Consider the following 15,332-nt stretch of genomic DNA (forward strand, 5'->3'; position numbering starts at 1 on the left):
TATTCCGTCTTCTGAATTCCTGCGCTGTCCTGAGCGGCTCCTGGTCACTCAACCGGAAGTTTTACAGTCCCTCCAATCCGTGCTGTTCATTTCGTCCCATGGAGGGCGGCGCTCCCTCGGTCCCGCCCCTCCGACAGCGCGGCGCTCCCTCGGTCCCGCCCCTCCGACGGCACGGCGCTCCCTCGGTCCCGCCCCTCCGACGGCGCGGCGCTCCCTCGGTCCCGCCCCTCCGACGGCACGGCGCTCCCTCGGTCCCTCCCCTCCGCTGGCGTGGCGCTCCCTCAGAACCTCCCCTCCGCTGGTGTGGCGCTCCCTCAGCCATCATCATCATAGGCAGTCCCTCGGAATCGAGGAAGACTTGCTTCCAATCTAAAGGCGAGTTCTTGGGTGGCTGAACAGCCCAATACGGGAACCACAGTCCCTGTCACAGGTGGGACAGACAGTGGTTGAGGGAAGGGGAGGGTGGGACTGGTTTGCCGCACGCTCCTTCCGCTGCCTGCGCTTGGTTTCTGCACGCTCTCGGCGACGAGACTCGAGGTGCTCAGCGCCCTCCCGGATGCACTTCCTCCACTTAGGGCGGACTGGTCTTTGGGCCCAGGGACTCCCAGGTGTCGGTGGGGATGTTGCACTTTATCAGGGAGGCTTTGAGGGTGGTCCCTTGTAACGTTTCCTCTGCCCACCTTTGGCTCGCTTGCCATGAAGGAGTTCCGAGTAGAGCGCTTGCTTTGGGAGTCTCGTGTCGGGGGCATGCGGACAATGTGGCCCTGCCCAGTGGAGCTGATCAAGTGTGGTCAGTGCTTCGATGCTGGGGATAACCTAATTAATTACTGATCTCATGTATAGAGTCTGAAGTCTTTTAGCCTATCTTGATAACTGAGAAGCTTTTGACTTGGAATTAGTCTTGTGGCCCTCATCTTCATCCTTTCCAGAGCCTCAATATCACCCACCATGTGAGGTGGCCAAAACTGGACCTAGTATTCCAAGTGTGGCCTGATTTGAGGTTTGTACAAGGACAAAACAGTACGCCTCGTCTTATACTCAGTTGTCCTATGCATACACCCCAACACCATATTTGCTTGTGCTATCATTGCATAGCACTGCTCCTGTACCTTTAAGGATGTGAGCACTAGAAAGCCTAAATCTCTTTCTATCTCCATCGTCTTCAGTGTCTTTCCCTGGAGACACTCACAGGAACCATTATCAAGCAAAATTTGACACCGAACCACATAAGGAGACATTAGTCATGGAATCATAAAGTTACAGCACGGAAGGATGCCATTTGGGCCCATCGTGTCCCGCGCCGGCCGACCAAGAGCCATCCCGGCCTAATCCCACTTTCCAGCTCTCGATCCGTAGCCCTGTGGGTTGCGGCACTTCAAGCTGCACATCCAAATGTGAGGGTTTCTGCCTCTACCACCCTTTCAGGCCGTGAGTTCCGCCCCAGACCCCCACCACCCTCTGGGTGAAGACATTTCCCCTCAAATCCCCTCTAAACCTCCCCCCAATTACTTTCAATCTCTGCCCCCTGGTTGTTGACCCCTCTGCCAAGGGAAACAGGTCCGTCCTATCCACTATCCAGGCCCCTTATCATTTTGTACACCTCAATCAGGTCTCCCCTCATCCTCCTCTGTTCCAAGGAAAACAACCCCAGCCTCTCCAATCTTTCCTCATACCCTGAATTCTCCAGTCCAGGCAACATCCTGGTAAATCTCGTTTACACCCTCTTCAGTGCGATCACATCCTTCCTGTCACGTGACCAGAATTGCACGCAGTACTCCAGCTGCGGCCTAACCAGTGTTGTATACAGTTCAAGCATAACCTCCCTGCTCTTGTATTCCATGCCTCGGCCAATAAAGGCAAGTATTCCGTATGCCGCCTTAACCACCTTATCTACCTGGCCTGCTACCTTCAGGGATCTGTGGACCTGCACTCCAAGGTCCCTTTGTTTCTCTCCACTTTTCAGTGTAGTACCATTTAATGTGTATTCCCTCGCCTTGTTAGCCCTCCCTAAATGCATTACCTCACACGTCTCCGGATCGAACTCCATTTGCCACTGTTCTGCCCACCTGACCAGTTCATCGATATCTTCCTGCAGTCCACAGCTTTCTTCTTCATTATCAACCACACGGCCGATCTTAGTGTCATCGGCAAACCTCTTAATCATACCCCAACATTCAAGTCTAAATCATTGATAATGTTCCACAAAAAGCAAGGGACCCAGCACTGAGCCCTGTGGAACCCCACTGGAAATATCCTTCCAGTCACAAAAACACCCATCAACCATTACCCTTTGCTTCCTGCCTTTGAGCCCATTTTGGATCCAACTTGCCACTTTGCCCTGGATCCCAGGGGCTTTTACTTTCGTGACCAGTCTGCCATGTGGGACCTTCTCAAAAGCTTTGCTAAAATCCATGTACACTACATCGTACACACTGCCCTCATTGACCCTCCTGGTTACCTCCTCTCAAAATTCAATCAAGTGAGTTAGACACGACCTTCCCCCAACAAATCCACGCTGACTGTCCCTGATTCATCCACGTCTTTCCAAATGAAGATTTATCCTGTCCCTCAGGATTTTTTCCACCACCGAGGCTCGGCTGACTGGCCCACAATTACTCGGTCGATCCCTTTCTCCCTTTTTCAACAAATGTACATTATTAGCGGTCCTCTGGCACCACACCTGTAACCAGAGATGTAAAAGATCCCATGGACACTATTTCGAAGAAGAGCAGCAGAGTTACCCCTGGTGACCTGGGCCAATATTTTTTCCCTCAATCAGAATAACAAAAAAACACATGATCTGGTCTGTTATGCATGTAACCCTATGTAACCAGTATCCTACTGACACCAGAGGGCGTACCTGTTGGGAGTCCCAAGGGATCCCAGCATCCCTTGGGAGCACTATATATAAGCAGGCCTCCCATGCTGTACCAACACTCTGGAGTTAGATTAAAGGAGCTAAGGTCACACATACTCATGTCTACAGTACTCAGTTACATTATTGTGAACATAACCTGGTTGTTATCACATTGCTGTGTGTGGGAGCTTGCTGTGCGCAAATTGGCTGCCGCGTTTCCCACATTACACCAGTGACTACACTCCAAAAGTACGCCATTGGCCGTAAAGCACTTTGAGACGTCCGGTGGTGGTGAAAGACGTTTTATAAATCCAAGTCTTTATAATCAAATATTTTACACTCAAATCTCTTAACCTTCTCTGCTCGAAGGAGAACAACCCCAGCTTCTCCAGTCTCTCTACGTCACTGAAGTCCCTCGTCCCTGGAACCATTCTGGCAAATCTTTTCTGTGCCAATCTCTCAGGCCTTCGCATCCTTCCCGAGATGGAGTTGCATGTTCCTGGCAAAGTCCGACCCTGTTAAATATTATTTCACGTGCTGGACTTGAATCGGGGACGAGACGTGAAAGGTCCCACGGCCACTATTGGGAAAAGAGCAAGGGGTGTGGGGGGGAGTTCTCCCCGGTGTCCTGGGGCCAATATTTATTCCTCAACCAACAGATGATCTGTGTCACGGTGCGGATTGTGGGAGCTTGCTGTGCGCAAATTGATGGCACGTGTCCCACATTACAACAGTGAGCACGCTTCAAAATTAAAAAGTACTGCTTTGGCTGTGGAGCGCACTGGGAGGTCCCGAGGCCGTGAAAGGCGCTATCGAAATGCAGGCAAAGCGAGGGCTCCACTCGCCGGCAGACAATGGGTTAAGCTTGGGGCATCTACAGGAATTCAATTTGCGCGCTTTACAGGGCGGGGCGCCCTGGGGCCATTAAGCTTCACTGCCGCGGAGACGATCAGGAGAAGCTGCCTGCTCGGCAATGGCTTAGGCTGTGGGGAGCTAGCGTGGCATCCCTGCCGCAGTGAGGCGATTATAAAGGGCATTTTCCTCGAGCTGGACGAGTTCATCGAGCTTCTGCGAGAACATTCGTCGAATTGGGATAAGGCGTATGAGAGACTGCAGGAACACTTGAACCCAGGTACGGCTCGCCCCTGGGCCACGGGGGTCCGGTAAAATGGCAACGTCTCCTATACTTGAGGAAAGACAAGCCTCGTCTACGGCTACCTGTCCGCGGGATTTAACACCTTTTAGTCACCGGGTATCGTTCTGGTGAATCTGCGCTGACACCCCTCCCAGGCCGATACTTCCCTCCTGAGGTGCGGGGGGGGGGCCCAGAACTGAACACAGTTACTCCAGGCGGGGTGTAACTGCCAGCGTCGCCCTTAGACAAAATGGTCAAACTTTTTTTTTTTGGAGCCTTTTCTTTGAGTTTAAGTAGTGTCAGCGAACGTTTCAGAAATCAAACGAAATATTTTTTGCTAATTTAAATAATAAACAACTTGGTTAAAAATAACATTATATGCAGAGAGTTGGTGAGAATGTGGAACTCGCTACCCACCCCCACAGTATTCAAATGAGGCAGACAAAAAGCAGGAAACTATAGACCGGTTAGCCTAACGTCTGTGGTTGGGAAAATGCTGGAGTTAATTATTAAGGAAGCAGTAGCAGGACATTTGGAAAATAATGTCTTCTCCCAGAGGGTTGTGAATCTGTGGAATTCTCTGCCCAAGGGAAGCAGTTGAGGCTAGCTCATTGAATGTGTTCAAATCACAGATAGATAGATTTTTAACCAATAAGGGAATTAAGGGTTACGGGGAGCGGGCGGGTAAGTGGAGCTGAGTCCACGGCCAGACCAGCCGTTGAATGGCGGAGCAGGCTCGAGGGGCTAGATGGCCTACTCCTGTTCCTAGTTCTTATGTTCTTATAATTCAATCAAGCAGAGTCAGCATGGTTTTATGAAAGGGAAATTATGTTTGACAAATTTGCTGGAGTTTTTTAAGGATGTATCGAGCAGGATAGATAAGGGGGAACCAGTGGATGTGGTGTATTTGGATTTCCAGAAGGTATTCGATAAGGTGCCACATAAAAGGTTACTGCACAAGATAAAAGGTCACGGAGTTGGGGGTAATATATTAGCATGGATAGAGGATTGGCTGACTAACAGATAACAGAGAGTCGGGATAAATGGGTCATTTTGCGGTTGGCAATCAGTAACTAGTGGGGTGCCGCAGGGATCAGTGCTGGGGCCTCAACTATTTACAATCTATATTAATGACCTGGATGAAGGGACCGAGTGTAACGTAGCCAAGTTTGCTGACGATACAAAGATGAGTGGGGAAGCAAATTGTGAAGACACAAACGGGATATAGACGGGCTCAGTGAGTGGGCAAAGATTTGGCACGGTGGGAATACAAGGTGGGAAAATGTGAGTGTTTTGGGGGCAATAGCCAGCAAAGGGGAAAGTCTAGCCCTCGGTTTGGCAAGTGGGAGAGTTCGGGGAGGTGGGGGCGGGAGGTGTTGATCTCCCTTGTTTTTCTTACCTTTTTCCGCAGAGCGGCGGTGTACCTGAGCGGGAACCGACCAAGGCCCGAGAGCGGGGATAAAGGCCAGAGCAGACCACAGCATACGGCCAGTGCCATCTCCTGGACGAGTTTTGATCGCCTGGGTGGGTCGGAGAGGAATTTCCCCAGATTTTTTTCCCCCAATGGGCCTGGGTTTTTAATCTGTTTTTTTTTGCCTCTCCCAGGAGATCGCACAGCTCCGGGGTGAGGAGAACTCTGCTGTGGGACATCACAGGAAAAGCAGCTAAATGATTCGTAGTGATTGTGGGCTAAGGTTTTGTGTTACGTTAAAATAGAGCGTAGAACAAAATTCTAAAAATGAACAATTCATTTAACTAATTTAATAAACTATGTAGGGTAAATACTTTGATTAACACTAAACGAATGAATTTAATTAAATAATGGGAGAACAGGAGATGTGTTGCTGCTGCAATATGTGGGAGCTTCTGGTCGTTTTGGTCCAGGGCGACTACATCTGCGTGTAAGTGTCTACGGCTCGACAAACTTTGGCTCCGAGTTAAGGGGAGGGAGAAAGTTACCGGGACCTTTTGATACAGGAGGCAGCCACAGCCTCTAGATTAAATACTTTCGAATTGACACGTGGTCCAGGGACAGGAGGGTGTGACTACGAGTGAAGCAGGTAAGGGGATCCAGGAGCTTGTATTGCACTAGCCTCAGTCCCCGCACTTGTCCAATAGATTTGAGGTTCTTGCAACCCTTGTGGACAAGTGTGCAGACTGCGGGGTGGACAGGCAGACTGACCAAGGCACTGTGGTACAGAAACATAGAAATTAGGTGCAGGAGCAGGCCATTCGGCCATTCAATAAGATCATGGCTGATCATTCAACCTCAGTACCCCATTCCTGCTTTCTCTCCATACCCCTTGATCCCTTTAGCCGTAAGGGCCACATCTAACTCCCTTTTGAATATATCTAACGAACTGGCCTCAACAACTCTCTGCGGTAGAGAATTCCACAGGTTAACCACTCTCTGAGCGAAGAAGTTTCTCCTCATCTCGGTCCTAAGTGGCTTACCCCTTATCCTTAGACTGTGTCCCCTGGTTCTGGACTTCCCCAACATCAGGAACATTCTTCCTGCATCTAACCTGTCCAATCCCGTCAGAATTTTGTATGTTTCTATGAGATCCCCTCTCATTCTTCTAAACTCCAGTGGATACAAGCCCAGTTGATCCAGTCTCTCCTCATATGTCAGTCCTGCCATCCCGGGAATCAGTCTGGTGAACCTTCGCTGTACTCCCTCAATAGCAAGAATGTCCTTCCTCAGAATAGGAGACCAAAACTGAACACAATATTCAAGGTGTGGCCTCACCAAGGCCCTGTACAACTGCAGTAAGACCGCCCTGCTCCTATACTCAAATCCTCTCGCTATGAAGGCCAACATGCCATTTGCCTTCTTCACCGCCTGCTGTACCTGCATGCCAACCTTCAATGACTGATGTACCATGACACCCAGGTCTCGCTGCACCTCCCCTTTTCCTAATCTGTCACCATTCAGATAATATTCTGTCTTCCTGCTTTTGCCACCAAAGTGGATAACCTCACATTTATCCACATTATACTGCATCTGCTATGCGTTTGCCCACTCACCTAACCTGTCCAAGTCACCCTGCAGCCTCTTAGCATCCTCCTCACAGCTCACACTGCCACCCAGTTTAGTGTCATCTGCAAACTTGGAGATATTACACTCAATTCCTTCATCTAAATCATTGATGTTTATTTTAAAAAGCCAAGCAAGTGTGTGTGGGGCGGGCAGGGTGTGGGGGGCGGGGGGGGGGGGTAAGCTTACCCGGTGCCAGGGTAAAGGACATCTCCTCCGGGCTGGAGAAGAACGTGGAATGTGAGGGGAAGGAGCCAGTTGTCATGGTACATGTAGGGACCAATGACACAGGTAGGACTAAGAAGGAGGTTCTGCTGAGAGAGTTGGAGCAGCTAGGGACTAAATTGAAAAGCTGAACCAGAAAGATAATGATCTGTGCATTATTACCTGAGGCACAAGCAAATTGGCATAGGGTCAAAAGAATCAGGGAGATCAATACCTGGCTCAGAGGTTGGTGTGGGAGAAGTGGGTTACAATTCATGGGGCACTGGCTCCAATACTCGCGAAAGAGAGAGCTGTTCCGTGGGGTGTACAGTTTTGGTTTCCATATTTACGAAAGGATATACTTGCTTTGGAGGCAGTTCAGAGAAGGTTCACTCGGTTGATTCCAGAGATGAGGGGGTTGACTTACGAGGAAAGGCAGACCAGGTTAGGCCTCTACTCATTGGAATTCAGAAGGATGAGAGATGATCTTATCGAAACGTATAAGATTATGAGGGGGGCTCGACAAGGTGGATGCAGAGAGGATATTTCCACTGATGGGGGAGACTAGAACTAGGGGATATGGTCTTAGAACAAGGGGCCGCCCATTTAAAACTGAGATGAGGAGGAATTTCTTCTGGTGAATCTGTGGAATTCTCTGCCCCAGAGAGCTGTGGATGCTGGGTCACTGAATATATTTAAGGTGGAGATAGACTGATTTTTGAGCGATAAGGGAGTTGAGGGTTATGGGGAGCGGGCGGGGAAGTGGAGCTGAGTCCATGATCAGATCAGCCATGATTGTATTGAATGGTGGAGCAGGCTCGAGGGGCCGAATGGCCGACCCCTGCTCCTATTTCTTATGTTTTTAAGAGCTACAGGTCTATGGACCAAGAGATGGAAAGTGGGATTAGGCTGACTAGCTGTTTGTCGGCCACGCGGACACGATGGGCTGAATGGCCTCTTTCTATGCCATAAATTTCTATGATTTTCTCTGATTAATTTCCTCTCGTGCAGCTCGGTATCAAATTTTGTTTGATAATGACTCCTGTGAAGCATCTTGGGACGTTTTACTACATTGAAGGTGCTATATACGAACATAAGAACATAAGAATTAGGAACAGGAGTAGGCCATCTAGCCCCTCGAGCCTGCTCCGCCATTCAACAAGATCATGGCTGATCTAGCCTGGAGCACGACCCATCTCCTCTATCTGGGAGTCTACCTTAGCCCCAACGAGGAAGCCTGGCCGGTGAACTGGCAGGAGCTGGAGGCCAAGGTCGCCGCTCGCCTAGGGCGCTGGACAGGACTGCTCCGAGTGCTGTCCTACAGGGGTCGAGCGCTAGTCATATACCAGCTGGTGGCCGCAATGTTGTGGTATCGGCTGGTCACTTTGACCCCTCCCCCTGCGTTTGTCGCCAAGATACAGAAGAAGCTGGTGGACTTCTTCTGGAACAACAGGAAGCACTGGGTCTCTGCGGCGGTCTTGAGTCTCCCGCTTGAGGAGGGCGGTCAGTCGTTGGTGTGCGTCAGCGCCCAGCTCGCGACTTTCCGTCTTCAGACCCTGCAGAGATACCTTTACGTCGAGCCCCCTCCTAGGTGGTGTGCTCTGGCGACGTATTTCTTCCGCCAGCAGCACGGCCTCAACTGCGACACGCAGCTACTGTTTGTGAACTTGGGGGTTGTCAGGACCACCCTCCGGGAGCTGCCTGTCTTTTACAGGGACCTCATCAGGGTCTGGAACAAAATCTCCACCAAGCGCAGCTCTCCGCCGGCTGTGGCCTAACTAGTTTTATACAGCTCAAGCATAACCCCTACTGCTCTTGTACTCGGCTAATAAAGGCAAGTATTCCGTCTGCCACCTCGATCCCGTTATCTTAGCTGTGAGTTCTGTCGGTGAATGTGTGTGTGCCGATATAAATAATCAGGAAGGCAAATTAATTGTTAACCTTTATTGCCGGGGGGAGGAGTATAAAAGCAGAGAAGTCCTGCTACAACTGTACAGGGCGCTGGTGAGGCCACACCTGGAGTACTGCGTGCAGTTTTGGTCTCCGTATTTATGACGATACACACTTGCACTGGAGGCAGTTCAGAGAAGGTTCACTCGGTTGATTCCGGGGATGAGGGGGTTGACTTATGAGGAAAGGTTGAGCGGGTTGGGCCTCTACTCATTGGAATTCAGAAGAATGAGAGGCGATCTTATTGAAACGTATAAGATACTGAGGGGGCTCGACAGGGTATATGCAGAGAGGATGTTTCCCCCTCGTGGGGGGAATCTAGAACTAGGGGGCGGGGGGGGGTATAGTCTCAGAATAAGGGGTCGTCCATTTAAAACGGAGATGAGGAATTTCTTCTGAGGGTGGTGAATCGGAATTCTCTGCCCCAGAGAGCTGTGGAGGCTGGGTCATTGAATATATTTACGGTGGAGATGGACAGATTTTTGAGCGATAAGGGAGTGAAGGGTTTTGGGGATCGGGCAGGGAAGTGGAGCTGAGTCCATGATCGGATCAACCATGATCTTATTGAATAACGGAGCAGGCTCGAGGGGCCGAATGGCCGACTCCTGCTCCTGTTTCTTACGACACTGATCTCTCTCTCTCTCTCTCCCTCTCTCTGCAGGCTCCAGACTGGAATGCGTGGGGCCTTTGGTAAGCCCCAGGGCACCGTGGCCCGAGTCAACATTGGCCAGGTCATCATGTCCGTGCGCACCAAGACCCAAAACAAGGAGCATGTGATCGAGGCTCTCCGCAGGGCCAAGTTCAAGTTCCCTGGGCGCCAGAAGGTAACTCGGCGACGGTTTGGGGAGTGGGGGGGGTATCCTGTACTGAAAGGGTCATACGTGCATCCAGACCTCCGAAAACCAGAATCGCCCACCAAAAAAAAAAACTAACATTTTGTGTGTAGCCGCTATTGTTGTCCGTAAACCGGACGTTTTTGCGAGGCGCAATCTGCCGCCGACTCGGTCAAGGATTCCAGATTTCAGGCGAGAAAAGTCGAGTCTCAAGTCCGGACGCCGACCAAACTCTTGATTTCGGGCCTCGCCCGGCTTAAAACCCGGCGAGGATTCCGGATTCCGGACCGCCGGTTTTCTTGGCTGAAATCCGGGAAGCCCCGAAAGCTGGAGCGGAATCTGTCCCCGGGGATTTGGATTTCGGGCGTTGTACCTGCCGTCGGTTCCTGGCCTGCCCAGGGTTGGGTGGTTGGGCGGGGGGGGGGGGGGCCTTGCAGTCAATTAAGCCGACCGGCTTTTTGTCTTGTCGAATGCCGGTGTGCAATGGCTGCATACAGTAACACTCTCTGGTTGTGTATGTGCTTTGTCTCTCCATACAGAGCGCTCTAAGGGACCTCTGAGACATGTGTAAACCACGGCCACCAGCTTGAGCTGTGAGGCGTGCGCGCTTTTGGGGTGGAATTGTCGAGTTTGTCCACCTCGACGCGGCTGTGTGCATCTGCTGTCTCCTGTACGTAAGAAAAAGGAGCAGGAGGAGGCCCCTCGAGCCTGCTCCGTCCGCCATTCAATAAGATCGCGGCTGATCCGATCATGGACTCAGCTCCACTTCCCCGCCCGCTCCCCATAACCCTTCACTCCCTTATCGCTCAAAGATCTGTCTATCTCCACCGTAAATATATTCAATGACCCAGCCCCCCACAGCTCTCTGGGGCAGAGAGTTCCAAAGAGTCACGACCCTCAAGAGAAGAAATTCCTCCTCCTCCATCTTAAATGTGTGAGGAGGACACAACAAATCTGCAAAAGGACACAGACAGGCTAAGTGAGTGGGCAAAAATTTGGCAGATGGGGTATAATGTTGGAAAGTGTGAGGTCATGCACATTGGCAGAAAGAAAAATCAAAGAGCAAGTTATTATTTAAATGGAGAAAGATTGCAGAGTGCCGCAGTACAGCGGGACCTGGGGGTTACTTGTACATGAAACACAAAAGGTTAGTATGCAGGTACAGCAAGTGATCAGGAAGGCCAATGGAATCTTGGCCTTTATTGCAAAGGGGATGGAGTATAAAAGCAGGGAAGTCTTGCTCCAGTTATACAGGGTATTGGTGAGGCCACACCTGGAGTACTGCGTGCAGTTTTGGTTTCCATTTTTACGAAAGGATATACTTTGGAGGCAGTTCAGAGAAGGTTCACTCGGTTGATTCCGGAGATGAGGGGGTTGACTTAATGAGGAAAGGTTGAGTGGGTTGGGCCTCTACTCATTGGAGTTCAGAAGAATGAGGTGTGATCTTATCGAAATGTATAAGATTATGAGGGGGCTCGACAAGGTGGATGCAGAGAGGATGTTCCCACTGATGGGGGAGACTAGAACTAGGGGGCATGGTCTTAGAATAAGGGACCGCCCATTTAAAACTGAGATGAGGAGGAATTTCTTTTCGGTTGTAAATCTGGAATTCGCTGCCTCAGAGAGCTGTGGAAGCCGGGACATTGAATATATTTAAGACAGAGATAGACAGTTTCTTAACCGATAAGGGGGCGGGCAGGGAAGTGGAGCTGAGTCCATGATTGGATCAGCCATGATCGTATTAAATGGCGGAGCAGGCTCGAATGGCCGACTCCTGCTCCTATTTCTTATGTTCTTATGGGTCCCTTCTTCTGAGCATTGCGATAGTGTTGTTCAATGCTCAGCATCCCAGCTTTCCATCTCTGGCCGCCCGTGTCGTTTTAATGTCGCGCGCCGGGTGGGGTGCGAGTGGCTGGGGGGTGGGTTCCTGCTCCTGATTACTGTGTGGCACTTAGTGGTTGTGTGTGTGCTGCACTCCACAGTGGAATATCACTTGGGGTGGGGGGGGGGGGTGGGGGATACATTGTTGGTTCACATCAGGAGGGAGTGCGATGTGGTGTCGGTGTGTGTGTGGCCTCTGCTGACCTCTCTACCTCCCCCCTCTCCCCTCAGATTCACATATCGAAGAAATGGGGATTCACCAAGTTCAACATGGCGGACTTTGATGACATGGTGGCTGAGAAACGCCTGGTTCCTGACGGCTGTGGGGTCAAGTACATCCCCAGGAGAGGTCCTCTTAACATCTGGCGTGCTCTCCACGCCGTGTAAATGTGGCTTCCTCAAAGCGTTTAAAAATTAAAAAAAACTATAGACAGTGTATTCCGTCTTCTGAATTCCTGCGGTGTCCTGAGCGGCTCCTGGTCACTCAACCGGAAGTTTTACAGTCCCTCCAATCCGTGCTGTTCATTTCGTCCCATTGAGGGCGGCGCTCCCTCGGTCCCGCCCCTCCGACAGCGCGGCGCTCCCTCGGTCCCGCCCCTCCCTCGGTCCCGCCCCTCCGACAGCGCGCCGCTCCCTCGGTCCCGCCCCTCCGCTGGTGCGGCGCTCCCTCAGCCATCATCATCATAGGCAGTCCCTCGGAATCGAGGAAGACTTGCTTCCAATCTAAAAGCGAGTTCTTGGGTGGCTGAACAGCCCAATACGGGAACCACAGTCCCTGTCACAGGTGGGACAGACAGTGGTTGAGGGAAGGGGAGGGTGGGACTGGTTTGCCGCACGCTCCTTCCGCTGCCTGCGCTTGGTTTCTGCACGCTCTCGGCGACGAGACTCGAGGTGCTCAGCGCCCCTCCCGGATGCACTTCCTCCACTTAGGGCGGACTGGTCTTTGGGCCCAGGGACTCCCAGGTGTCGGTGGGGATGTTGCACTTTATCAGGGAGGCTTTGAGGGTGGTCCCTTGTAACGTTTCCTCTGCCCACCTTTGGCTCGCTTGCCGTGAAGGAGTTCTGAGTAGAGCGCTTGCTTTGGGAGTCTCGTGTCGGGGGCATGCGGACAATGTGGCTCTGCCCAGTGGAGCTGATCAAGTGTGGTCAGTGCTTCGATGCTGGGGATAACCTATTTAATTACTGATCTCATGTATAGAGTCTGAACTCTTTTAGCCTATCTTGATAACTGAGAAGCTTTCGACTTGGAATTAGTCTTGTGGCCCTCATCTTCATCCTTTCCAGAGCCTCAATATCACCCACCATGTGAGGTGGCCAAAACTGGACCTAGTATTCCAACTGTGGCCTGATTTGAGGTTTGTACAAGGACAAAACAGTACGCCTCGTCTTATACTCAGTTGTCCTATGCATATACCCCAACACTATATTTGCTTGTGCTATCATTGCATAGCACTGCTCCTGTACCTTTAAGGATGTGAGCACTAGAAAGCCTAAATCTCTTTCTATCTCCATCGTCTTCAGTGCCTTTCCCTGGAGGCACTCACAGGAGCCATTATCAAGCAAAATTTGACACCGAACCACATAAGGAGACATTAGTCATGGAATCATAAAGTTACAGCACGGAAGGATGCCATTTCGGCCCATCGTGTCCCGCGCCGGCCGACCAAGAGCCATCCCGGCCTAATCCCACTTTCCAGCTCTCGATCCGTAGCCCTGTGGGTTACGGCACTTCAAGCTGCACATCCAAATGTGAGGGTTTCTGCCTCTACCGCCCTTTCAGGCCGTGAGTTCCGCCCCAGACCCCCACCACCCTCTGGGTGAAGACATTTCCCCTCAAATCCCCTCTAAACCTCCCCCCAATTACTTTCAATCTCTGCCCCCTGATTGTTGACCCCTCTGCCAAGGGAAACAGGTCCGTTCTATCCACTATCCAGGCCCCTCATCATTTTGTACACCTCAATCAGGTCTCCCCTCAGCCTCCTCTGTTCCAAGGAAAACAACCCCAGCCTCTCCAATCTTTCCTCATACCCCGAATTCTCCAGTCCAGGCAACATCCTGGTAAATCTCGTTTACACCCTCCAGTGCGATCACATCCTTCCTGTCACGTGACCAGAATTGCACGCAGTGCTCCAGCTGCGGCCTAACCAGTGTTGTATACAGTTCAAACATAACCTCCCTGCTCTTGTATTCCATGCCTCGGCCAATAAAGGCAAGTATTCCGTATGCCGCCTTAACCACCTTATCCACCTGGCCTGCTACCTTCAGGGATCTGTGGACCTGCACTCCAAGGTCCCTTTGTTTCTCTCCACTTTTCAGTGTAGTACCATTTAATGTGTATTCCCTCGCCTTGTTAGCCCTCCCTAAATGCATTACCTCACACGTCTCCGGATCGAACTCCATTTGCCACTGTTCTGCCCACCTGACCAGTTCATCGATATCTTCCTGCAGTCCACAGCTTTCTTCTTCATTATCAACCACACGGCCGATCTTAGTGTCATCGGCAAACCTCTTAATCATACCCCCAACATTCAAGTCCAAGTCATTGATAATGTTCCACAAAAAGCAAGGGACCCAGCACTGAGCCCTGTGGAACCCCACTGGAAATATCCTTCCAGTCACAAAAACACCCATCAACCATTACCCTTTGCTTCCTGCCTTTGAGCCCATTTTGGATCCAACTTGCCACTTTGCCCTGGATCCCAGGGGCTTTTACTTTCGTGACCAGTCTGCCATGTGGGACCTTCTCAAAAGCTTTGCTAAAATCCATGTACACTACATCGTACACACTGCCCTCATTGACCCTCCTGGTTACCTCCTCTCAAAATTCAATCAAGTGAGTTAGACACGACCTTCCCCCAACAAATCCACGCTGACTGTCCCTGATTCATCCATGTCTTTCCAAATGAAGATTTATCCTGTCCCTCAGGATTTTTTCCACCACCGAGGCTCGGCTGACTGGCCCACAATTACTCGGTCGATCCCTTTCTCCCTTTTTCAACAAATGTACATTATTAGCGGTCCTCCAGTCCTCTGGCACCACACCTGTAACCAGAGATGTAAAAGATCCCATGGACACTATTTCGAAGAAGAGCAGCAGAGTTACCCCTGGTGACCTGGGCCAATATTTTTTCCCTCAATCAGAATAACAAAAAAACACATGATCTGGTCTGTTATGCATGTAACCCTATGTAACCAGTATCCTACTGACACCAGAGGGCGTACCTGTTGGGAGTCCCAAGGGATCCCAGCATCCCTTGGGAGCACTGTATATAAGCAGGCCTCCCATGCTGTACCAACACTCTGGAGTTAGATTAAAGGAGCTAAGGTCACACATACTCATGCCTACAGTACTCAGTTACATTATTGTGAACATAACCTGGTTGTTATCACATTGCTGTGTGTGGGAGCTTGCTGTGCGCAAATTGGCTGCCGCGT

The 15,332-nt window shown here is 50.9% G+C and overlaps 1 protein-coding gene and 1 non-coding gene across 2 annotated transcripts; both read left to right on the forward strand.

The window, feature by feature from the left end:
* Nucleotides 1-9,814: 9,814 nt before the first annotated feature.
* LOC139251694 (large ribosomal subunit protein uL16-like) lies at nucleotides 9,815-12,333 on the forward strand. The gene is made up of 2 exons (XM_070873265.1): nucleotides 9,815-10,007; nucleotides 12,129-12,333. Exons 1-2 carry the CDS (start codon nucleotides 9,858-9,860, stop codon nucleotides 12,282-12,284), a joined length of 306 nt encoding a protein of 101 aa, XP_070729366.1. The 5' UTR covers nucleotides 9,815-9,857; the 3' UTR covers nucleotides 12,285-12,333.
* LOC139251706 (small nucleolar RNA SNORA70) lies at nucleotides 10,448-10,583 on the forward strand. Its single transcript, XR_011591400.1, has one exon. It is a non-coding gene; the product is annotated as a small nucleolar RNA SNORA70 (small nucleolar RNA).
* Nucleotides 12,334-15,332: the final 2,999 nt, after the last annotated feature.

This window comes from Pristiophorus japonicus, unplaced genomic scaffold, assembly GCF_044704955.1.
Source record: "Pristiophorus japonicus isolate sPriJap1 unplaced genomic scaffold, sPriJap1.hap1 HAP1_SCAFFOLD_432, whole genome shotgun sequence".
NCBI lineage: Eukaryota > Metazoa > Chordata > Chondrichthyes > Pristiophoridae > Pristiophorus > Pristiophorus japonicus.

Coding starts and splice junctions, on each gene's coding strand:
- LOC139251694 (XM_070873265.1), top strand. CDS start 9,858: ATGCGTGGGGCCTTTGGTAAGCCCCAGGGCACCGTGGCCCGAGTCAAC. Junction 10,008..12,128: donor AGTTCCCTGGGCGCCAGAAG/GTAACTCGGCGA, acceptor CTCTCCCCTCAG/ATTCACATATCGAAGAAATG.